Source organism: Lissotriton vulgaris, chromosome 5, assembly GCF_964263255.1.
Source record: "Lissotriton vulgaris chromosome 5, aLisVul1.2, whole genome shotgun sequence".
In the NCBI taxonomy this organism is placed as follows: Eukaryota; Metazoa; Chordata; class Amphibia; order Caudata; family Salamandridae; genus Lissotriton; species Lissotriton vulgaris.
The window spans coordinates 369,860,221-369,882,869 of record NC_141693.1 but is presented as its reverse complement, the minus strand read 5'-3'; the positions used below and the strand labels follow the sequence as shown (position 1 = coordinate 369,882,869).

The following is a 22,649-nucleotide window of genomic DNA, read 5'->3' as shown; positions in this document are numbered from 1 at the left end:
CGGAATTTAGTTTCAGACAATTGGAGGCCATCCAATTCCCTATTGCCAGCATGCCCTGGTTAAAATTATTGGCTATTTTGTGCCCATCATTCCTGACGGCGAGGACCAGCTGGGTGTCATCTGCGTAGGATGTAAAGCTCATCCCATGTGCACGAATGACGTTGGCAAGGTCCGACACATAAATGTTAAATAGTGTCGGACTAAGGGATGAGCCTTGAGGGACTCCACATGGCAGTGACAAGGAGGGTGATTGAAAGGATCCAATAGTGTCCACCTGGGACCTGTCCGCCAGAAAAGATGCAAGAAGTTTCTTGGTGTTATGTTGGATACCCATGCTTTCGACACGGTCGACCAAGGTAGCATGGTTGACCGTGTCGAAGGCCGCCGATAGGTCAAGCAGTATCAGGACTGCTGTTCCTCCAACATCACGGATGGATCTTATGTCGTCCGCCGCTTTAACCAAGGCCCACTCCGTTCCGTGGTATTGGCGAAAGCCGAACTGAGATTTATCCAGTAGCTTATGTTCCTCGATGAAGGTTGATAGTTGAAGATTCATAGCTTTTTCAACTATTTTCGCCAAGACTGGGAGACTAGCGATTGGACGATAACTTTTTAGTTCTTCCTTATCGATGTTTGGTTTTTTGAGAAGAGGTTTTATAAGGGTCTTTTTTAGAACCTCTGGATAAACGCCTGTACTAAACATAGCATTACAGATTGCAGTCATAGCCGGGAGAACTACTTCAATGATCGGGAGCAAAACTTTCAGGGGACATGGGTCTAGAGCAGAGCCCGATTTGATAGATGATATGATGTTCCGAATCTGGGAGCTGGAGACAACTGCGAACTGCGAGAAAGTAGGACCAGTGTAGGAGGAGGGTGGTTTAATGGAGATATTGGTGGTGTTTGCCAAGACCCGATAAATGTCTTCAACTTTACTAAAGAAGAAATTAGACAGATCGTTGCAGAGTGATTGGGAGGGGGGAGGGGGGAGGTGTCAGGTTGCGGGAATATCTAGCTAACTGTTTGGTGGTTTCATATAATGCTTTATTAGAGTTTTTTGCTGATTCAATTCTCTCACAGTAGTACTTTTTCTTTGCTTCACTAATTAAAGTTTTGTATTTAGCCACCGATTCTTTGTACATGCCACTTCAGGTTAAGTGGAGCCTTTCCATCTTTAGGTAGCAGATCCGTGAAGATATAATGTCATATAATGTCATGTCCATAAGGTGATTATAAGTATTGGCTCCCTCATTCAGCACTTTGTTCAAAATTGCCTCTGAGCAAGAGGTTTGTTCTCTATCTCAGGGTTGAAGCCATCAAGATCAAGGAGTGGAATCTCTGATGGTTGCCATTCGCTCCCCCAAGAGAAAGTTCTAAAATAAATGGCTATGCACTGTGCCCTTTGTTGGTTTAAAGGGCTTCGAGAGAAGTGGTGTCTTATAAAGTCAAATATTCACTGATACATTCACAGATTTTTTTCAACCACATTTCCCTGAGAGGGTTTTCACATCTAGAATGTATGCAACATATATATACTGTGTTGACCTTGTCCTTGGCGTACCTGATTTTGATATCTTCATGTTTGGTCCTCTTAGACTCGCACGCGGCCGAGAAGAATGGGAGAGTGCAGCCTTGCAGAATGCTAACACCAAATGCAATGGGCTCCTGCCGGTTTGGGGGCCTCATGTTCCAGAATCTGCTTTTGCTACGTGCTTGGCAAGGTGAGAAGAAGTCTACATTTTCTGTTGTTGGTATCTGAGGTATCATTTTTCACATTTATGCATTCTTGGTAGAGTATGTTTCCTTGGGGACATTACATGTTCATTTTGTCCCATCCATTGTACTTATAAGTTGATTGATGTCCCCAAGCTTATTGAGCACATTAGTTGGTCACAGCAGGCAGGGTTTAAGTTTCATTGATGCTATTGGCAGTATACCAAGTAGTTATTCAGTGGGTACTATACTTGTGATTTAAAAGATATAATTAACTAAAGATACGGCACCATTAAGCTGGCACCAAATACAAAGTAGGTAATGAGTAAGGAAATTATTGTACGTTCTTTTGTCTGTCAGTGGCCTTATTTGGCTAATCTAATGCACCTACTGTATCAGTTTGTGATCAGCTCCTAGTGTTTCATTGAATTGGCACCCATGCAACTGATTATCAATCTGGAATATCACATACTTGGCTGAGGTGGTGTGTGTATCAAGTAGGCTGAGTAGTTGAATGTAGTCTTCTGGTGATAGGTGCCCATTGGCAGCTTCACAGTAGCAATCATGATTGTGAACGACCTTTTAAATTGCTGTTACAACAAAGGACATGTATGGAGCAGATAGTTGATAAATCATGCCATTAAATGTCTTATTTATTTCTCTGCCAGGCACAACACCTATCTTCAGGAGTGCACAGGACAGCGGGAACCAACGTACCAGCTCAATGTGCATGACATGAAGCTGCTCTTCCTACGGTTCGCAATGGAACAGTCGTTCAGTGCAGATACTGGTGGTGGCGGAAGAGAGAGCAACATCCACCTCATCCCGTACATCATTCACACTGTGCTTTATGTCCTTAACACGTCAGTATTTGATACTTCAATTAATCTTCCTTGGTCTTTCTTACATGTACATGCTGCAGCTGTTTGCTAAGTTTCAAGGAGATCAATGTTTTTAGACCGCTCCATCTGAATGTGTGGTCTCTTCGGAACCTCTCCTAGTACTGTGCATCCTTAGTAATCCTCTCCATCTGAATACCTCTGTCAGTGTTTCTGCATCAGAATTCTGATGAGCCTCATCAGACCTCTCCTATTGACTGCATGCCCCCATCAGACACTGCCTCGGTCCTAGCATTCCCATTAGAACCCTTACTGGTTATGTCCTCACCCAATCCCCTTTATTTCTTTATTAAATCCTACCATCTAACTACATCCTCATCAGTCCCTCTCGGACTGTGTTTTCTATAACCTGCTCTCTCTGACAGCGTACCGTAATCACTGGTCTGATCTGATTGTTACCTTTGACCAATGAAATCATTTTGCCATTCCCTCGGATGTATTATGCTTGGACTTATTCTGTGGGCTGTGCATAATCAAACCATTCTCTCTGACTCTACAATATATCATCATAATGCAGTTAAATGTTTGTTATGATCAGATGGTCACTCTAACCATACTTCATAAAAATAAATTCCCTTTGAAGGAATGCCATCAGACCTCACACTTTGTCATCAAATTGTTATCCAGTATTATGGGTGTCTTTCATAGATTCACATGCCTGAATCATTCCTCGTCATCAGAATGGGAGTCCCCGGTACATAAATAAAGTAATGTCCTATAGACATATAGAGAAATAGGCCTATAGGCCTCACATTAGTAACACATCTGTGTCCTTTTGTAAAAAGGACCAAACTCTAAAAAAGAGCCAATCAGCTGTCACCTCCCTCTAGAACCCTCCTGGAAGGAGCCTCAGTCCCTCAGATGTTCTACCACACGTTGTGCTAAGGGAGTCTCCTCTGAGCTCTGCTCAGGTTTGTTTCTACACAACTGGTTTCCAGTGTTGTTGGATATTTTCTCTTCAGTGACTACTTGATTATGGCTGAAACACCAAAAAAGGGTCTTTTTAGATCCTGTGGTTCTTGTGGAAAGAAAAGGCTACATATTGATGACCAGCATAAGGACTGCCTGTATTGCCTGTACCTAGACCATTTGGCTAAGGGCTTCAAGGTATGTCGTACCTTTTCTACTAAAACCCTCAAGTACCGTGAAGGACGCCTCTTAATTTGGCTCCAGAGACTAAAAGACAGGGACCACCTTGATTCCTCTGAGGAGAGTGAGGGCTCTTCAGTCTCTTCAAAATTATCTCTGAAGAGACTTCCCCTAGCCCTACAGCTCATCCTCAAAAGAAGACATCAAAAAAGTCTTCAGAGGTTCTGGCTAAAATAACTTCTGTGAAGGAAGATCACACCTTCAATAAGCCGGTTTCGACATCGTCGACGGCATCCTCATCGTCGAAGAAAACTGTATCTGCAGCTTGTTATGTTTCTACGTCGAAGACGACAGTCTCTACATCGACGGCATCGTTGTCATTATTATCATCGTCGACGACTACGACTCCATCGTCGACAGCAGGTAAGACTTTGTCGTTGACGATAGCCATTAAGAGGGCGCCGTCGACGTCGAAGACCCCGTCGGCGCTGACCTCACTGACGACGAAGCCAATACCGTTGACTTCGACTCCACCGACGAAAGCACCATCGACGAAGGGCTCAGACGAAACACCGTAGACGAAGGGCTCGTCGACGAAAGAACCGTCGACGGCAGGGTTATATTTGCCGTCGACGATGACTCCACCGACTATGTCAACTGTCGACGCTCCACCATCGACTATCATACCGTCGACGGTGATGGATTTTGGCCTACAAGCAACATGCGTACGCCTTAAAATCACAAAAGGGGCGCTGACGCCGGCGTTCACATCTCCAAGCCGGGTCTAACCAATTCCTCCAGCATGTCTCCTACAGGAGGAAGACTCAGACGATGGTGACACGTTCCAAATGGCGACAAGTCCTTCGGAACTCAACGTGAAGTGACAAAGTTCAGATGAGGAGGAAGATCAGGAGGAGGTATATCATCAACCACCTACTCCTATGGTTTGTCTTTCAGCATCCTTAGTTACTGATCTGCGATACCTCATTCAGGACTACAAGCAGAGGTTTCCGGAGTCTCCGGCTCCTCTGCCTGCCACAGTAACTCCGTCTCCAAGACCACGACCTCCACCTTTAAGTATTCAACCAGAGAGAGTTGAGTTACCGCATCCTCCAACTTCTGATGAAGAAGAGGAAGAACAACAAGAAGAGGGTGAGCTGCAGGATGTTCAGTCTGTACGTGACGACTGGGATGACTACGTCATTCCTTCTCCCTCTTCTCCAATACCCGCGCCCAAGGATTCACCACCAGGCGACATTGGAGGATTCCATAATGTGGTTGAGAGGGCGGCTCAACGTTTTAAGATCGCAATGGTCTCTCAAGAACACGACTGCTACTTGTATAACTTCAAAGAACCTCTCAAAAAAGCAGTTAGGTCAATACCTTTGATAATTATCTATGGACCCAGGGGGTAAAAATCATGCAAAATCCCGCTTCTGTATCTCCAGTGATTTCTCGACTGGATAAGAAGTATGGAGCGCCTGATACTGCTCCGGCCTGCTTGACGGGGCACCCCAAGCCGGATTCAGTGGTAAAGCAGAAACTCCAGAAATCCTTCGGCCCCATTATCGACACCTCCTGATAAGGAAGGAAGAAGATTGGATAACATTGAGAAAAGGTTTTCCTCAGTCTGCAATGACAGTGAAGGCAGCAAATGCCTTAGCGCTCTTGGGACGCTATAATAGGCAACTATGGGCAGATATAGCCCCATATCTGTCAGAGTTACCAGATTCATCCAAGGAGGAGGTGAAAAAGATTCTGCAAGAGGGTGAAACATCTGCATCTGAGATAATAGACTGTGCGATGGACATCGCTGCAACAGGGTTCCGCCAGTTGGATGGAGCTGCAATCTTGAGACGCCAGGGATGGCTAAAAGCAACTTCGTTCCGCCCTGAGGTGCAAAAGAAGATATTGGACATGCCCTACGATGGCCAGTTACTATTCGGCTCCAAGATTGATGAGGCACTTCAAAATATTAAAAAGGACACAGACACTGCGAGAACATTGGGCACTCTCCAGTACAAAAACCAGTCCTTTCGTGGAAATCGTGGAAGAGGTCAGTCCTCCTATAGAGGAAATGTCCAAACTAGGTCTTCATACTCGTCAGGCCAGAGATGACCCCAATATCAACACCACCAGCATCAGAATCAGCAATCCTCGTATGGCAAGTAGTCCTTTCAGGGTAAAAGACAACGAAAGACCAGCGGGCGTAGACAATGACATGTTTATTCAGCCAGTCCAAACTTCATTTCACTCATCAAAAATTGGAGGAAAGATTTCCCACTTCTTAAAAAATTGGAAATAGATTACTACGGACCGTTGGGTTCTTCAATTAGTGCAATTCGGCCGTTCAATAGAATTCATGCAAATCCCTCCCCCAACCCCTCCCCGTCCTATGCATCACAAAAATCTACGGCTGCTTCTGCGAGAAATCTCTATTATGCTTCAGAAAGGAGCAATAGAGAAGGTACCTCCATCTCAAAGGGGAAAGGGATTTTATTCTCGTTTCTTTTTGATCCAGAAAAAATGAAAAAAGTGGAGACCGATCTTGGACCTCAGGGCCCCCAACAAATTCCTGAAGAAGCAGTTGTTTCGCATGGTGACGATTCAGGAGGTACTTCAGCTACTGGAAGAGGAAGATTATATGGCGTCCCTAGACCTTCAGGACGCTTACTTCCATATCCCGATTCACAGGAATCACAAAAAATGTTCAAGATTCGCAGTAGCAGGCAGGCACTTTCAATTTCGCGTCCTGCCCTTCGGGCTCAAGTCTGCACCTCGCATTTTCACGAAATGTCTTTCTCCAGTGGCGGCATACCTCAGGCAGCGCCATCACCAAGTCTTTCCGTATCTGGACGACTGGCTGATCAAGGCTCCATCCTTGGAAGACGCGTCCAGGTCTTCCGACGCCTGTTTAAGGCTTTTCGATTGCTTGGGTCTCACACTCAATCAAGAAAAATTAGTCCTGCAACCTTCTCAATGCATCAATTTCCTGGGTGCAACCCTGGACACGCGTTCGAAGAAAGTTTTCCCATCCCAAGAGAGGAAGAACAAGCTTATGGCACTGGCTGTTCTAGTGGCATCAAAGAAGACATTGACGGTCCACCTTTTCAAGTCTCTGCTGGGGATGATGTCATCGTGTTTCCTCCTGATTCCTCATTGTCGTCTACGGATGCGTCCTCTACAGGAGGCACTTTCAAAGCAGTCGGTCCAATGCACAGGGTCATTCGACGACCTTATAAAAGTGACTCCTCAGATAGTCAAATCCCTGCAAAGGTGGATGTCATCTCGAAACCTATCTCAAGGCCTGACATTCCTAATTCCAGCTGCTCCTCATATTATCACAACAGACACCTCCTTGGACGGTTGGGGAGCTTTTCTGCAAGAGCTGCGGTTAAGCGGGAAGTGGTCTGCCTCTGAGAGAGGACTTCATATCAATATCCTCGAGCTGCAGGCAGTCTTCCTAGCCCTTCAGCCTTCAGGCCCAAGAATCAAAAATTCCCTTGTGCTGGTCCGGACAGACGACACCACGACGATGCACTACCTCAACAAACAGGGAGGGACGCTCTCACTAACACTCTCTAGAGAGTCGCAGAGAATTTGGAGCTGGCTAATCACAAACAAAATATCTCTTCGGGCGGAGTATGTCCCAGGCATGGACAATGTACTCGCCGACTCATTGAGCAGACAAAAGACAACATCTCACGAGTGGGAACTGGATCAGGAGATCCTCGATCAGATCTTCTCGCGATGGAGCACTCCACAGATCAACCTATTTGCCACAAGAACCAACGCGAAATGCCCACACTTCGCAAGTTGGCATCCCCAGTCAGGGTCTCTAGGGAATGCATTTTCGATTGCATGGTGCAACGTCTTTGCGTACACCTTTCCGACATTCCCGATGCTTCCCAGAGTCCTCAGGAAACTGAAGACGGAGCCTTGTACTCTCATTTTAATAGCCTCAACTTGGCCACGACAACATTGGTTCACAGAGCTCCACCGCCTATCTCTGGAGCCACCGATCCGCCTGAAACAGGTTCCATCTCTGCTCTCGATGAACAACAGACAAGTTCAACATCCGAATCTGGCATCTCTCAGGTTAGCTGCCTGGCTCCTGAGTTCAGAGAGCTTAGGAATTTGACCATTCCACCAGACTGTAGAGCCATCCTAGCTCGAGCACGAGCGGAAAGCACCAATAAAACATACTCTCTGAAATGGAAGAGGTTTCGCGTCTTGTGTAAGAATCAAGGAATACACCCTTTCTCTTCATCTCCGGAGCAAGTTTTTCCTTACCTCCTCCACTTGGCAACGTCAGGACTTGCACACTCCTCCATCAGAGTCCACTTGTCTGCAATATCCTGTTAAAAAAGATCTTCAGCGGGTCCTTCTCTCTGGTCTCACAGACTGGTCAAACAATTTTTAAATGGATTATACAGGACTTTCTCTCCGGTGAAAATGTTGCCTCCTACCTGGCACCTTAATACAGTCCTTAATCAACTCATGAAACATCCCTTTGAGCCGGTACACAGGGCTGACCTCAAATATCTATCTTGGAAGACAGCTCTCCTACTTGCGCTCACATCCGCGAGGCGGGTGAGTGAGCTACAAGCTTTCTCGATTCAAGATCCTTTCCTGCAATTTAAACAGGACAGAGCGATTTTGCGAACAAATCCGAAGTTTATTCCGAAAGTCCCATCGGATTTCCATCTCAATGAGCCGGTGGTTTTGTGCTCCTTCTTCCCAAATCCAAGTACTGCAGCGGAAAGATCATTGGATTCATTGGATCTCAAGAGATGTTTGAAATTTTATATCGACAAGACAAAAACTTTGAGAAAGTCAAATCAGCTATTTGTGGCTTACAGCACGCCCAGGAAAGGTCTTCCGCTCACTAAACAGAGCATTTCCGCTGGATTTCGGCAGCTATTTCCTTCTGTCATGATCAAGCAGGACATCCACTGCACTCAAAAGTGCGAGCTCATTCTACTAGAGCGATGTCCACATCCATGGCACTGTTTGCAGGTGTGCCTGTCATTGACATTTGCAGGGCAGCAACATGGAAGTCGCCACATACCTTCACTAGACATTACTGCCTGGACACGGAACTTATGAAGAATGCTGCGGTGGGACAAGCAGTGCTTCGGCATCTATTTGACTAGAGGTGAGCCTTCTTTCAACCCTCCATCCTTTTCATGTATGCACATTTCTCTCTTATGTATTTTGATGGTATTTATTGTTTGCAACTGTATGCCTTTACTAGTCGATTAATATGTTATTATCTAATGACTTGCAGTTACTGTACCATCCGAAATGTGCATTATGCATTGCTAGCTACTCTGATTCAGGCATGTGAATCTATGAAAGACACCCATAATACTGGATAAGAAATGCGTTACTTACCTGTAACTGCAGTTATCCAGTATTGGTTTCATAGATTCACATATAACCCTCCCGCCTCCCCTGGAAGGGCTCACCTAATTCTCTCAGTGATACGCCTACTTAGCTTTGTGTGTACGAAAATCTGAGGGACTGAGGCTCCTTCCAGGAGGGTTCTAGAGGGAGGTGACAGCTGATTGGCTCTTTTCTAGAGTTTGGTCCTTTTTACAAAAGGACACAGATATGTTACTAATGTGAGGCCTATAGGCCTATTTCTCTAGATGTCTCTAGGACATTACTTTATTTATGTACCGGGGACTCCCATTCCGACGACGGGGAATGATTCAGCCATGTGAATCTATTAAAGACACCAATACTGGATAACTGCAGTTACAGGTAAGTAACGCATTTCTTTTGGATTGTGGTTATCTCTCAAACATGTCTTTTTGACCTTGTTACTACCTCTCAAGGGTTCCAGCTGACTGTATATCTATTTCTGTAAAAATATCCTGCCCACTATATGTCCATGTTTGTAGTGTGCCCTCTCACTTAATTGATTTTCTTCCTTTAGGGATCTCAATTGATAATTATGAGCACTGAATAATACAGTTCTCTTTTATCAGATCCTGTAAATAGGATTCTAGACCAGTGATAAATCTTTGTAACATTTGGAAATCTTTTTTCACTCCACGTCTTTAAAGTGTCCGGTGCTTTTTTCACATACATGTTTCTCTCTCATTCGAATGCCTTCACTGTTTGTAAAGTGTTTTGCCTGTGACAAGTAAAAGTCTGAAAAAGATCTGTATAACTTCTACAATGGATGCCTGCTAGATTCATAACGACCAAACAAATGTCTCCCTGGTCTGAAATGTTCTTGCAGGAAGAGGCACAGTCTGTCCTCTGCATCCTGTGCTTCATTCAGGAAAGCACAGGAAGAGGACAGACTGCGCCTAGAATGAGCTTCTCAAAAGTGTGGGGCTATAGTAGATGAGCCCCCCTCTATTTCTGATGTCACAATTCGCACTGAGGCCCTCAGACTGAGATCCAGCAAGGAGGTCTTATGACTGACGACGTTTCCGTTAAAGTTTGGGGAGCTGGCTATTGAAGTATAGCATAGTGGCTGCCTATTAGCTAAGAAGCAATTCAACAGTGAAAAAAGCCAAGAGAGTCCACTTTCGACATTGAAGCATCATTTGACTTTGAGGCATACTCCATTATATCTTTCACAATTCTGGGCCAGCAAGCTCAAGTCAAGGTGTATCTAAGATACATAGACTTGGAATACTCAAAATCGTATTAACATACGAGGGAAGTGATGTCTCTGGTAGTACACATTTCAGACACACTTTTTCCAGTTTCGTCAACCTCTTAACATTCCTCTAAAAGATATTACCCAGTGCTGGGAGTATTTGCACCTCCAGTATCTTTTTTGGTCCCTCTGCTGCCAGCTTTACCATTTTCAGGTCTACCTCTGGCTCTGGTAACTGCTCCACCTAGAACTACACCTCCGACATCTTCGCTGCATTGGACTGCGATAGAAGATCTTGCATGCGAAGATGCCATCATTCTAGGAAGAAGTTGCATACTGCCAACTGCTTATATGCCCTATACGACCACATTGCCCTTTACAAGTACATTTATTTTATAAGATGTTATTCAATAGGTTGATTGGTTATTCGTGTACTTTGACATATTCTCCACATTGCAGAACATCTCCTATTGACATGTTCCAATGAGTTTTCCAAAAAAAGGTATGTTGAAATTGCCCAATTTGATGCCTATTCAATAAATTTTATCCCAGAATTACTTCTAGACAAATGTTGCCATTGCTTCCTCGTCTCTTAAAACCAGCAGTGGAACAATTTTTACATCTGCTGCCACTTGCTCAGCATCCTATGGTGTTTTTTTTAGAAAAGTAATTGTTTTGACTGTTAAAAATAAAATCACCCACTACGGCTACTGTTTCTACAGTTCAACGATAAAGAAAGCAATAAGCTGGATTATCAGGAAGAGCTATTTTGAAAAACATTCTCAGTAAGGTCTTTATGTTCTCCAACCAGGTGATTTGCGTGTTTGTGAATTCTTCAGGCCACTCATGGATATTGCCAAGATCTTCTTGGATCAAGTTAACAAGTTTCAGGCACAACACATTCCAGCTCCCTAGTATATGGTGCTGATGTACCCAGGGTGTAGGTACACCTGGGGTCTCACCTGGGCTGCAGCATGTATTGTGCCATCCATGGGTGTCCACTTAAACTGTGACTGCAGGCCTACCATTGCATCCTGTGGGAGTTGGTGCTTGCTCCTTTCACGACCAGGTGTGGATTCTCCATTTGGGCTCTGGGGCTGTGCCCCCCATGATATTCCTTCACATTCCTGTACAAATATTAAATAGATCGATTTATTTAGAGATAAGATCATATCTATAAACAAAATGATGTATTTAAGTCTGGGCTGTGTGTCCCAGGCTGCCTGCCCCGCCTCGCTCTGGAGCTAAAGCCGGAAGACAGGCAGTAAATCAACTTTCTGAACTGTGACACACGACACCGGGCTTACTTTTGTAAAACCCTTCATAATGAGTCATTGCTATTGTATTCTATGGCTGTATCCACTGTAGACAGGTGACTATCAGCGTCATAGTTTCGGACGTTGAAGTCTTCATCCCTGCGTGAGAGCAGCCATCGTCATTCACAGGCATAGATCTCACCCTTTCCCATTCGTCACACGTAGGAGTGGAGGTTAGCATGTGTGATCTGGGTCCTTGTTCTCAGTAATGGTAACTGTTAGAATGCTATTGTTCTGTTATACATTTTGTGCTGAGACCCATTGCAATACTAACTGTGAAGTTGATGCAACTATCCGAGTGGAGGCAAAGCGGGAGAAATGTGCTTACAGTAGACAGTTAAATGCTGTATGACATTAAAACTGGCCCGAGTACCGTGTCCTGCAGAGAGATACATGATGTGCGCCTTAGTCTCTTGAGTCCAGCCGAGCTATTTTTCCTCAATTGATATAAATGCATTGCCGTTCTAATGTGGTCTGCCGGTACAATGTCTTTAAATCAGCTGCATGCCTCACTGCTAGTACTACATCCCTGCAGGCCACGTTTCTAAGTCTCCAAACCGAGAGCATGCAATGCAGACTTTAACATGGTATTAATGGCACCGTTTTATTTTCCCACGATTTGATGACGAATACTCTGAAAAGAAAAGTGTTGTGTGTTTTGTTAAATTTGTTTTACAAGATAAAGGTGGACATTAGGGAATCGTAGTAGTCCGAACTATGGCCCTCCAGACCCCATTACCACAGTCTTGCACACCAGTGACATTCCCTTGACATTAATGCCAAAAACATGGATTGACTTAAGAACAATGAGTGTTCAAAACGTTAAGGCACTGCATGTCAGCTATTTAGTTACTCTTAGTTCAAGTTTTACTTAATCTTGTCTCCCTCAGAGTTAGCTATTTAATCATGCTGTGCTTCTATCTATTTTTTTCCATGCATACTTTGAGCTGTGTAGGCGTTTATTAGGGGCTTTGATTGAGAGCTCTGATGCTGACACCAAAGCAAAGTGCCTGTCGGTGGGTTGGCCTCTCTGCAGCTTACACAGAACAATGGTCATGTAGTCCTGTTTTAATTGCAATTTTGTGAGAATGTGTGTGAAGGAGGTGCACAGATGTCAAAATATTTACTGGGCAACGGCAAAAGTAAATACATTGCTTAAATGTGAGTGCGTGCAGTGGATGTTTGGAAGTGGTATAGTGAGGGAGATGCAAGTAAGTGCATTCGAGGAAGAGTGAAAAGAGGGTGCTGAAGAGGATAGAGGTGGTTGAAGATTTACATATGGACGAGATGTGCAGAGAAAAAGGACACCTATTTCTAACATAAAGGACACATAACTGAAGGCCAAAACTCCTTCCACATGCCTCAGTAATATTGAAATTTCAGAATTGAAACATTTTGAAGGTTAATTATTCTTAACAAATCCTTGTTGTTACTCGTTTATGTTAAACGGCTAAAAACCATTGCCAGCGTCAATCGTACTGACAGGTTTTAGGTGTAGGTCAGTTATTGTGTTATATATCTGGATGCAATTACATCTCGGAGAGAAACCAAAATACCGGTCAGGGAGCACAGTATTTATTTTACGTTTTTCCTTTTAGCGAGTCAACACATTTTTCATCCCACTTAAAGACCTGTCTTCACATATCCCTATATGACTTATTGCAATTAGCATTTCTTCCAAAGATATCCCATGCAGTGCAAGACACTGAGCTAGCACACACTTTGAAAGGATGAAGTTGTCACACTGTACAATTTGCACATTACAGTAACTGTTGAACATATTAATGCAGTAAGATATAGGGCAGTTTTATTGTGTTTAATATTTCAAAACGTAACGTTCCCACTGCTTTATAAGCCTTGCTTAATCACTAAATTAATTTGCTTTAAAATGTACCACTTGCCAATCTTTTTTCAATTTTTTTTTCTCTTGAGGAGGATCCAACCTGGACCCCACGTTTGACCATTAAGCTTGCCTGTGTCGGTCACTTCATAAGTCATACAAAACTTTTAAGCTTCACCACTTTCAAATGTCTCCAGCCGCCACTGCTTATGACAGATAGATGTTTCCTTATATCAGAGGTCACTCTCTGCACTTAAAACCCATAAGTCTCACCTATGGTAGGCCCTTCAGTCCTGGGGCCAGGGTGCTTGGTTACAAGTGTGAGGGTGCCCTTGCATAAGCAGGACACATCAGCAAACTCCGAAGTTGATTCTCCAGGCTTTGTAAGTGCGATCAGCCATTTTAAAATATATAATGGACATCAATCATTACGAGCTGTCTAACTGTATAATGGCTCTCCGAACCTGGTCATGTTTGGTATCAAACATGTTGGAATTCCAATTCCGGTTCTAGAAGTATTATCTCATTTACTGGGGAGTTCCTTAGGGGACCCCCTGTAGTCCGGTAACAGCCTTTCAGGGTCTACCAGCAAGCAAATACTGCTGCCGACCACAGACATGAGTCTGCCCTCCTGCTGCTGAGCTGCGATCGAGCAGGGGAAGGTAAAACAGTAGGTTTCCTGTCACAGAGAGGTGTGACTACCTCCCAGACAGAACTTAGTGTATTGGGCTGGGATGTGGGTGCTTTGCAGCGCCACCAGACTGCATTGAAGGGCACATTTGGTGCCCTCCTTGTATACTCCGGTTTGAGCCAGTTCAGGAACCATTTGTTCCCGCTCTGGCACGTAACTAGAGAAAGGACAGGAGAGTATCCTCCCCTCTGTCACCCCCCTCCTCTGGGAAGGACCCAGAGTTGTTCCAAACCTTTCCTTAGGGTACTTAATGGTTCCCCTTTGGTTGGATCCTCAGATTGTTGTGGAACAAGACTCACCTCTGAAACCAATGCTACGCAAACAAATGATGGACGGAATCATGAACGAATCATACATTCACCCACAGTCAAGAGATCTGGGTTAAATTCGTCGTTATTTTGCTCACCAAACCACCCTAGTTCAGATTCAGCCATATGCAAATCAGTCTTGACCCTTGGTTGTTTCCGGTCCAGGGAGGACCTTGCTTGGCAGTTCGGTCTGGACTGCACAGGGTCAAGACTGATTTGCATATGGCTGAGTCTAAACTGGGGTGGCATGGTGAGCAAAAGAATGATGGATTTAACCCAGATCTCTTGACTGGGGGTGAATGTATGATTCATTCAGCATTCCGTCCATCATTTGTTTGCATAGCACTTTTCACCCTAAGTGGGATGGGTATGCCCAGACGTGGGTCCCATGCTCACTGTGCCACTGGATTCAACCTAGCCTGGCTGATGAAGGGTGACATACCCTGCAACCTGTCCCAAGATGCTTGTTTCCGGTCCAGGGAGGGCCAGGCTTGGCAATTCGGTCTGGACTGTTCCCATGAGGCACAGGGTCAAGACTGATTTGCATATGGCTGGGTATAAACTGGGGTGGCATGGTGAGCAAAAGAACAATGGATTTAACCAAGATCTCTTGACTGGGGCTGAATGTATGATTCATTCAGCATTCCGTCCATCATTTGTTTGTGTAGCACCTCTGAAACCAAGACACTTTTTGGCCGTCTGGACACATGGACTTCATTGGATTTCAACTGGAACTGAGACAGTATCAATGAAGACTCCTGCTGCTCCTGCTCTCGCTGTTCTTCAAGTCTTCTGTGTCATCTATGTCTGTGCTTCATCCAGTTTCTCCAGAAGACCTGTGGGCATCAAGGACATCCAAAGTAATCTCCCTTGCAGTGAAGAGGCCACTCCCCTCCCCTGCATCTGCAGGCACCACAATGAAGCTGACAGATCTGCTGCTCCGGTCATCCTACAGACTTCCAGAGGTCCATCAACACAGGTGGTGGTTCTGCAGCTCCCTCGAGGCCGAACGTGTCTTCTCAGCAATTTTGAGGGCAGCATTCCTTGTTGGAGCCGCTGGGACCAAACTCCTGTGCACCACATCTAATTGCCGTTGGGAAGGCTTGTTGGCACTGCACTTTAAAGATCTTTGGGCTACAAGAAGCTCCAACCTCTACCACCCCATCCCTCACAGATCAACATCCTCACAGCATCCCTTGCATCGTGGGTCTCCATCTTTGGTGAGCTTGAGAGGTCCTCTTGCGGCTCCTATGCGTTCGGCCTGTAGGTCCTCTCGCGTGTCTTCCTTTGCTTCAGTGGGCTCCCCTGCTTGCACGGTTCTCCTGCTTTGACTGCTGCAACTGGCGAGGCCTTTAGACCTTGCTGGTCCCAACGTTTGCATCTTTTCACTTTCCACACCATCTGCGGCTACCAAGGCTTGTTTGTTGCTCCTGCCGGACACCGACCATCTAGACACTGACATAGGATGTGGGACAGCTCGTGCACGGCTCCTGGTCTTTCTCAGCATTGCCTGGTCATCAGAGCTGCAGCGACAATGTCCCCGTCTTCACTCCTGAACCTCCCGACATCGGTGGGTATTCTGCTTCCATGCCTCCTGGTCACCTCTGAGTGGCATAGGCTCGGTCCCTTCTGCTTGCATGTTCTATTCTTCATGAATCCGTCCTTGGACTCTCCTGAGGCTTTTTCTGTGAAGTCTTCCATTGTTGTCTACAGCATATTCACTTCACCCCTATGCACCCGGCTTCCCTGGTGCATGTAACTTGGTTCCTGGGGCATCCACGGGGGGGATGGCTCTCCAAACTTCCGTATTCCAAAGGGTGACTTTGTGGTCCTCTGGGAAGGGTATTTCTTCTTTAAAACTGCAACTGTGACTTCTCCATTGACTTCTATTGGGCACGGGGTGTGTTTCCACTCAGGACACAGCCTCCTTGGTGTTCCTTGGTACTTACCTAGGGTGGTTCCTTGTGTCCCCAGCTCCTCTGAGTCTAGTGGTCCAAGTCCTGTTCTCCTTTGCCGTTCGCGTTCCACTTTCTTAGTATATAGTTTGGTTTCCCCCTTTTGTGCTACTTACCTGATTATTTTGAAGTATTTTTGTGGGTGCGGTTGATATTTCCAGGTAGGAGATGTGAGAAGTTGGCCTGATATATAGTGCTCACTATTCTAGTGATCACTGTGAATCATACCAAACGACCCTTATTGATGATTGGTTGCAAGTCAACCTTATAGACCAGCTATCCTAGTAGCATGGACAAGAGCAGTCTTTAGGCTAAACTCTAGAGGGCGTGTTAAGCCAGCTGTTATACCATCACATATACCCCTTGAACACCAAGTGAAAGGACACCACACAAGTTGTTATGAAAATAAAAGGATATTTATTTATAACAAGTCTACCCTGATCTCTTTATGAGTCAGGGAGCTAAGCACACAACAAAACTCTTAAGAAATACTTTAAGTCGCACAATTTACACAAATGCCCGAGGGGCACGAAAAACCATATACACTAAAAGTGGAATGCGGAATACTAGCAGGTAAGTAACAAGATCCAGAGGCTTCAGGATCGCTAGGACTATACTACTGAACCCTAAGGTTAGGAGCAGGAGGCCTAGGGAGATCGGGTGCAGAGTGTGCACTCTCACGCGGGATGCGGGACAAAGTCTATGGAGGCTAGTATTTGTAAAGTTACTGTTATCGGACGAATCCGACTAGATAGACTGAAAACGAAAAAGGATCTGGACACTTAGATAGTGAACCTACGTTGGAGCACCGAAATGCTCAGGTTACCTAGCCCAGGGGCTGCGGCTGCATAGGGTTCAAAAGACGTCGGGAATCCTCGTTGAAGGCTATGGAGCCTGAAAGAAGAAGTTGCTGGCAGGCGACCAGTGAAGATGTCCGGAGTGATCCAAGCCTGGATCGGTGATGGAGACGACCTGAAAGCAGAGGGGACTCAGTTCTTAATCACTAGCCAGTGATTAGGTGGGCACCATGATGGCACCGGATGAAGTCACCTCGACCAGGTGAGTGGGCGACGCTGGACTCTGCTGTCCCTCGGACCAGGAGGCGTTGTCGGCGACCAGGCTGGAGGTGCGAGCTGTCCCACGAAGGTGTCTGCTGTCGGCGATGCTGGACCCAGGATTGGGGCAACAAACCTTGGCAAAGTCAAGCCCACGTGGTGGAGTCCAGATGGCATCTGGAGTGGACCAGGAAGGTCTGGGGTGCTCCTCTCTTGGAAGGGAGCAGGGGCCAGTCTGGAGAAACCAGACCAGCGGTGTAATCGTCATGGTTCGTCGTCAGGAGGGCCACTAGCCAGCAGGCAAGTGACCGGACAACGCGGTGAGCAGCAAAGAGCAGAAGGGCCCCACGCAGATCTCGTGGATGCTGGGGGCTGGACTTCGGTGCTTGAGCTGCTCAGGGTCAGGGCTTCTCAAACCCCAAAGCACTCACTCGAGGATCCCTCGGCGGTCGTGCTGGTTAAGCGTCGTGCAGTTTTGAAGATGGCCGGTCCCTTCAGGTCTCGTCACACCCACGAATCTCAGCTGCGCTGATGATGCATGTAGAGGTCAAAGATGCCAGGGAATCCGGGTCTCGTCGAGCTGGGCAGTCTTGAGGATGGACTTACAGCAAACCGCGACGCTTAGATGGTGCCTGCGGGTGCAGGGTGGCTACTCCTTAGCCACAAGGGAGAGTCTTCAGAAATAGTCAAGAGTCCTTTCGTGGAAAGTAGTCAAGATTCAGAATTATCTAATTTGGGATGGGGGCCTGCTCCTACCTTTATTCTAAAAAAAGGGGCAGGCACGCGACTAGGTCCTGCCCATGGGTGGTACCAGGAGGGGGGTGGTTACACCCCTCTCCCTTGTCCGGACTTTCCCCAGCTCAGGGGCTGGTGTGCCCCTGGAACTGGTTCAAGCCGGCAGATGCATACTGAGCACCGGGGTGCCACTTGCAGTCACCTTCCTCTCAGCCCTGCCTACCTGGGATACACAAAACCCTGTCTGGGATGCTGCTAGCACCGCCCCTGACAGGAAACCCTTTGTCCGAGCTCTCCTCGCTTGAAGAACTCCGAGCAGCAGGAGGTCAGACTTGTGTCTGTGGTGGCAGCATCCATTTTGTGATGCTGAGGCTCGAGTTAACTTTAACCGGGGTTCACAGTTACATACATGTTGTGTTCCTCTAGAAGGGTGGAATGCTAACCCCGTCGCCAGAATTGGCGAGGGTTTAGTATTCCAATTCGTATGACACCTTACTCGACATGTTTTGATAAAGCGATACCAAAGTTGGCAAATAACCGCGAGGATTATAATGCACTTAAGAGTATATGGTACGCGTTATCATGGAACAGCTATTAGGACTTGGTTCCGCAAGCTGCAAACGGGCTCAGCTCATGCCAGAGCACCATCTCACATAATTCCAAGCACTCTGCCCTCAGGATTGTTAAGGCCTGCCATAGGAGTGACTGATAGGAATACATGTGTCCATTTTAGGGTTAGGTATAGGAATACTATATCTAAAGCAAAGGGTGATTACACCACCTTGCCCCAGCTGTCGTGCAGCCAGTTGTGTCAGATTTGGCTGGCCAGCCAGGGGTTGTATAATACATGCTGCAGCCCCTGGTAGGCCCTGGGAACACCTATGCCCTGGGTACCTAAGGTACACTGTACAGGGACTGATAAGGTGACTCAGTATCCAATTAGATATGTACCTAAGGTACATGGAATCCATTTTACAGAGAGAGCAGTAGGCTTGGGGCCCTGAATAGCAGGGTCCCAGGTCAACTAAGTCGAAAAACCAGCAAAACACCAGGCAAAAAGTTGGGGGCAACCATAGTCAGATATCCACCTTCCTACAGGAGATACACCAAAGTGTTAGTGATTGTGTTGTGTAATAAATAGTCTTATTTTTATGAAACACTGTATGGTTCTTTTACATCTAATCTACACTGTCAATTAAATGTGGTAAAACAAGCTGCTTTACACTCCAAGATAATCCTAAAGTCTGTCCTCCAGAGCCACCACTTCTAGATCTTTCTATATTCATCAAAGACAACTAATAGCACCGGGCCATTGCATCAAAATTATCGACACACTGCCCTGCAGTGAAAGGACGTACCGTTTCCACAACTACAAGGAGAGGCTGCGTGGCACTTGTTACTACACTAAAGCTACGATCAGCGCAGCAACTGAAGATGATTAACGAACCAGTATGGCATTTTGGAGCCTACTAAAGGTAGAACAAATGCTCCTTTAATTTCAGCAATGCACGGACCTCACTGTGAGCAATAATGAACTCCAACAAAGACTTCATGTCCCAGCATGCAAGGTACTAAACGTACACACTGTGCATGACCCACTGGGGGTCCAACATGCATTTAAATTCATTGATTGGAGCCATCTGTGTATTTTCGAGAGCTGCCCATGAAGAAGAGGTTTTTTCCTCGAAACGCGTCTGCATGAACTGCTTTCCAAAATGAAGATGCTGGTTCCTTCCTTTCAATAAAGCTTGTGCTTCAGCTGCTGTGAGTGAGTCCTTTGAAGCTTTCGGGATATATATATATATATATATATATATATATATATATATATATATATATATATATATATATATATATATCAATATCATGCGAACTGTAGATCACATGCTTTGCATAGCCTGCCATCTAGTGTTGGGTCCGGATGTTTGCACTTTGTTTTTTTTTTCTTCGAAGAAGTCTTTTCCAGTCACGAGGTTGGTGACTCCACCATTCGGCTCCATTGTTAGATTCTTTTTTTCCCCACATCTGATTCAGATGTGAATTGCTGCGCTCCGGTTCGGCACCGTTTCTCGGGGACCCTTCGTGCAATCCACTACCCTCAACGGTACTGTTTCTCGATAGAGTTTCCCATTCTCAGTTTATAGTTTTGCCTCAAATATCTTCGATCGGAAAACACCTGGAGGGCCTTTGGCCCTACCCGCGCCGGGCTCTCTAGCAGTCGAAGGAACGGACTCCATTCAAGCTCTGTCCCGGTTGTCGCGCCAAGTTTCCGCGCACCGACCTGCACCAATTGTTCAACCTCGGTTTATCCTAGGAACACGACGAGAAAGACCGCGACGCGTGTCAATCGTTTCGATCAAAGAAGGCGCTTCATGACGTCACGAGATGCAACACCAAGGCGACTGCGTACCGTACATCTTCGGCGAAGTTTCTGACCGAGAAGAAACACAAGCTCAAGGAGCCGAGGAAGAAGAACAAATCTCTGTGTCCGAGACCGACTCCGACGTGGAAGAAGACGAGCGAGTTACACCGGTTCAGCGTACCTTGAGTACAGAAGCCCCCGTGCCCCAACAACACAAGACCAAAAAGGCTCCTCTGCCTGCGGGCCAAGTTCGGCACTGAAAAAAAGTTCTGAGCGCCCTGCCCCCGGTGCTGAAAGCAAAGAGAAGTCTTCCGGCTCGGGCTCGAGTCAGCCCCATGCCGGCGCCAAACTGAAATCAAAGCCTGTTGCATCTTTATGGAAGTGTAAATTGTCAGTACCAAAGAGTTCGGAGCCGAAACTTTCAAAGCCGAAGACGACTAGCAAAGACAAAAAGACTCTGGTCATATCCATGCCAAATTGCCTGAAAAAAAGGGAAATGGGCCAATAGGAAGAGTACCACATTCCCCATAAGTGAAAAAATGTTGGTACTAACCCTTCACCACCATGTATTCCATCTCCCTTGCCCACTAATCCTCAATTACTCGTCACACCCACAAATTCACCACCACCGCTATCACCTGACCCACAGGATGAAGGGGTTGGGGATGGGGATGAGGATAGGTCACATAGGATGTTGACCCATGGGATGATTGACACTGTCCCAAACGCAGATAATGACCCTGACTTATATTCACCCAGACCATCACCACCTGATGACAATATAGGGTACATTGAGCTTCTTAACAGGGCTGCTCATTATCACGGGGTGGAACTGCATTAGGATGCTTTAGAGGAGGACTTCTCGTTTGAGACCCTTAGTTCCTCTAAAAAAACTACCCATACTGCCAATGCTTAAGGGGATGTTTAAACACACAGATAAGGTTTTCAAAGATGTTGTAAGGGCAAGAATCATCACGCCTAGGGTGGACAAGAAATATAAACCGTCACCTACTGATGCTCTTACACCAAGGGTCATCTGCCCTTAGAGTCTCTTGTAGTTTCCAATGCTCGCAAGAGAGCTAACTCACAGACCACAGGTGAGGCTCCTCCACCTGATAAGGAGTTCAAGTTAATTGATGCCTCTGGCAAATGGGTAGCCTCACAAGCGGCTAATCACTGGTGCATCGCTAATGCTCAGGCTTTGCTAGCCATATACGATGGGGCTAAGGCAAATGATCTTATTCAGGAGCGCAAATTTATCAACAATACCTCCATCAAGTGTACCCTAGATGCAGCAGACACAGCAGTGTGCACAGTAAACACCAGCTTACTGCTACGCAGACATGCATGGTTGAGAATTTCAGGTTTCAAACCTTAGGTACAGGCCTCTATTCTGAAGCAGCCATTTGACAAAGAGCACCTCTTTGGTCCAGCAGTTGACACTTTGCTGGAAAAGATGAAAAAAGATAATGATATCGCAAAGTCCATGGGGGCTTTGCAGTTACCTGCGAATAGGGGTTCCTTTAGTCGCTCCTTTAACATTGGTGGCTTTAAAAATATTTCTACAGAAAATATCTCCTCCTCTTACAAGGGCAACAACCAATCACCATCATCAAGAGGCTATTTCAGAGGAGGTTTTAGAGGAAACAATGGCAAGGGAAGAGGCAGAGGCAACTCCACATGCACTTCCCATGCAAATAACTAGCAGTGACTTCCTTCCACTGCCCCCGATCATTCCACTCCTGTCGGGTGACGTCTCTTGCAATTTCTCCCTTGCTCACTTTGCCACTAGCTTCAAGCTAGCCTGGCTGATGAAGGGTGTTACCCAGAAACCAGTCCCAGGATGCTTGTTTCCGGTTCAGGGAAGACATGGCTTGGCAGTTCGGGCTGGACTGTTCCCATGAGGCACAGGGTCAAGACTGATTTGCATATAGCTGGGTCTGAACTGAGGTGGCGAAGTGAGCTAAAAGAATGATGATGGATTCAACTCAGAATTGTGACTGGGGGTGAGTGTCTGAAAAGTTTCAGTGCTCCGTCCATCATCTCCTTGTGCTTGCTTGGAAC

General features: G+C 46.1%; 1 protein-coding gene across 14 annotated transcripts in view; it reads left to right on the top strand.

Annotated features, from left to right (window-relative positions):
- UBR4 (ubiquitin protein ligase E3 component n-recognin 4) overlaps nucleotides 1-22,649 on the top strand; it is a 1,723,360-nt gene that overhangs the window by 1,605,446 nt on the left and 95,265 nt on the right. For all 14 annotated transcript variants that reach the window (XM_086921716.1, XM_086921718.1, XM_086921717.1 and 11 more), the window contains 2 exons: nucleotides 1,596-1,721; nucleotides 2,382-2,576. In XM_086921716.1, coding sequence (XP_086777842.1) covers nucleotides 1,596-1,721; nucleotides 2,382-2,576 — 321 coding nt within the window. The remainder of the gene's footprint in view (nucleotides 1-1,595; nucleotides 1,722-2,381; nucleotides 2,577-22,649) is intronic.